Raw genomic sequence first — 2,500 nt, 5'->3', positions numbered from 1 at the left:
TCAGTGTCCTTTTAGAGTGTCGTTAATGTATTGTTACAGTGTTCTTCTTGTATATGTGTATTGTTACTATTTAGTGCTGAACCGAAGGGTGAGGATTTAACCCTTTAATCGCCTCTCAAGCTCCCATTCGTTGAGACCCGAAAGGGAAATGAGGTGTATGGACAGGAAGGTAGCGTCCCGGCTCCCGGAAGCCACCTGCTCCCGAAGATCCGCTCTCGCACGGGTTCACAAGTTCGCTGAATAAAAGTTGGGGTCAAGCGTACTGTCTGGGGTCAGGCCCTTTGCTTCGACCGAGGCGCCGACATACAGGGCTTCCGGAGTAACGGCACAGCAGCGGTCGAACGCCGCTTCGGCTACCCAAACGATTTACATGGCATATTCGACCAGCCAGTGGACGGGTTTTCAAATAAACACGTGCATGGCACCTGCCCGCCTCTCTGCCCTGGAGGATGGAACACCTGCCGTTCCGGGGACAGGGCAGGACTGCCGCGTGCATCCGGGCGGAACGCGTAGGGACATGAAGCTGAAGCCTCGAGGGTCATAAACAACCAGGGGAATCTCAGGCCCATCGATTCTCTTTCCCCGCTGGTTTCTGTATGACACGATTGTTTTTTACTGTGGCGTTTATTTATTTCTCGGGTCGAACTTGCTCCTCGCAGCGGTGTGTGTGTGTGTGTGTGTGTGTGTGTGTAAGGAGACAGGAGCGGATTAAGGAAATACCTTTTCTGACCCTCAACTGTCTTTCTCTGTTTCTGCCTAGTCAGAATATATCCAAAGAGAGAGAGATTCTCTGTCGCTAAACAAATACCTTTGATTCAGATACCTTTGTCAATTTTTGACATGTTTCATTTTATCTGGTACATCATTTCGAGCTCACCTTTCCCTCCAGAGTGAAGATCCGTTTTTTAGTTTTTAATACCGTCGTAATTCAATCCCGCAAGCAACTCTAGGTCCAACAAAAGCGGTAAGCGATGGGGAAAAGTCTCCAGATGGTAAATTTTCCCATCTGAGTTTTGCCTGACCGATAAGGAAGTTGCTGTTTCGTTCTTCCCCCCTCTGATTATGTCCTGCGCCAGAGAGAAAGAGAGAGACAGACAGAGTGAGGGAGACGGAGAGAGACTCGGAGAGAGACTCGGAGAGAGAGACTGCCGCAGCCAGGTGCTGGTGGAGAAGCGTAATTAGCTGCTGGATTACTGCCCCTGTCCCTCTTGAAGCAGAAAGTGTGTGTGTGTGTGGGTGTGGGTGTGTGTGGGTGTGGGTGTGTGTGGGTGTGGGTGTGTGGGTGTGGGTGTGTGTGTGTGTGTGTGTGTGTGTGTGTGTGTGCGTGTGGGTGTGGGTGTGTGAGAGAGAGAGAAGAGCTCTTCACTCAGTATATTCAATTTCCTTCTGCAGTGGTATTCCATGGGAGAATAGATATGGCAGGAATTCTATCAGATGACCTGCGATTAAAATTTTAAAGGCGATGTTGGCACACCTTGGAATGCATAACACACACACACACACACACACACACACAGTTCATTTTAAATATTATCTCCTGCTGTTGATTCCCCAAATAAATCAACACCTTTATACTGCGCTGTTTACCGTGCACTAATTCCTCATTAAGAATTGAGAATGCGATTCCAATCACTCTCCCTCTCTCTCCCTCTCTCTCCGCAGTGAGTGTTATTCTGAAGGAAAGGAAGAGTAAAGACAGTGTCACGCTGGCGTGGCATGGGCCGGACAGACCCGACGGAGCCATCGTGGAATATGAAGTCATCTATTACGAGAAGGTAAATGCATCTTCTCTTCTTCTCGCCTCTGGTCCTACCTGTCTAACAAGCATGCCTCTCTTCTCCATGCCCTTTTCACACAGGGGCGCTCTGTGCCCCGCAAACATCACGGGCGTCAAGGCCACGGCCGTCGCCTGGCCCATCCCAGGGCGATGCCTGCCGCGCGTAAAAAAAACAAGTACAGTCTCCTAAATTAGCTCCGGCGACCCAGAGTCCCTGGCTCACCTGAGCCCGTAACGTGTTGGCGACATCCCAGCCTCCACACCTCCAGGAGGCCCGAGGTCACCCGCGCCGGTGCCGGCTTAAATCGGACCAGAGACGACCACAGCCTGAGAGCTGTGGGTGTGCCGTGGTTGTGTTGTGGTTTGTTGTTGTTGTGACGTGGCTCTGTTGTGGATGAGATGTGGCTGTGCATTGCTTCATTGCCTTCGCAGCCTGGGCCGGGCTACAGCGAGTGTGTGTGTCAATCGAGAGCGTGTGTGTGTGTGTGTGTGTGGATGGGAGACACAGAGGATGGATTTTGGGTGATTATGGGTTATGAGTTTATATTGAATACACAGATGGGTGTCTGGCACAGAGGAAGCTGTGGCAGATGGTGTGTGTGTCAGAAGTCACGCGAGCGCGCACACACACACACACACACGCTTGTTTGTGGTAGGTTTGGAGGACAGGGATCGGGATGCTGCAGAGCTCATTAGGCAATGGAATGCCCTTTTCTAATTGTG

General features: G+C 51.0%; 1 protein-coding gene across 1 annotated transcript in view; it reads left to right on the top strand.

The window, feature by feature from the left end:
* Positions 1-2,500, top strand: part of epha4b (eph receptor A4b) — an 82,501-nt gene that overhangs the window by 46,438 nt on the left and 33,563 nt on the right. The window contains exon 6 of the mRNA XM_035536401.2: positions 1,663-1,775. Coding sequence (XP_035392294.2) covers positions 1,663-1,775 — 113 coding nt within the window. The remainder of the gene's footprint in view (positions 1-1,662; positions 1,776-2,500) is intronic.

This window comes from Electrophorus electricus, chromosome 20 (assembly GCF_041902795.1).
Source record: "Electrophorus electricus isolate QZ-2024a chromosome 20, ASM4190279v1, whole genome shotgun sequence".
Lineage (NCBI taxonomy): Eukaryota > Metazoa > Chordata > Actinopteri > Gymnotiformes > Gymnotidae > Electrophorus > Electrophorus electricus.
Note: the sequence above shows the minus strand (reverse complement) of the source record. Positions and strands in the feature narration are given on the sequence as shown.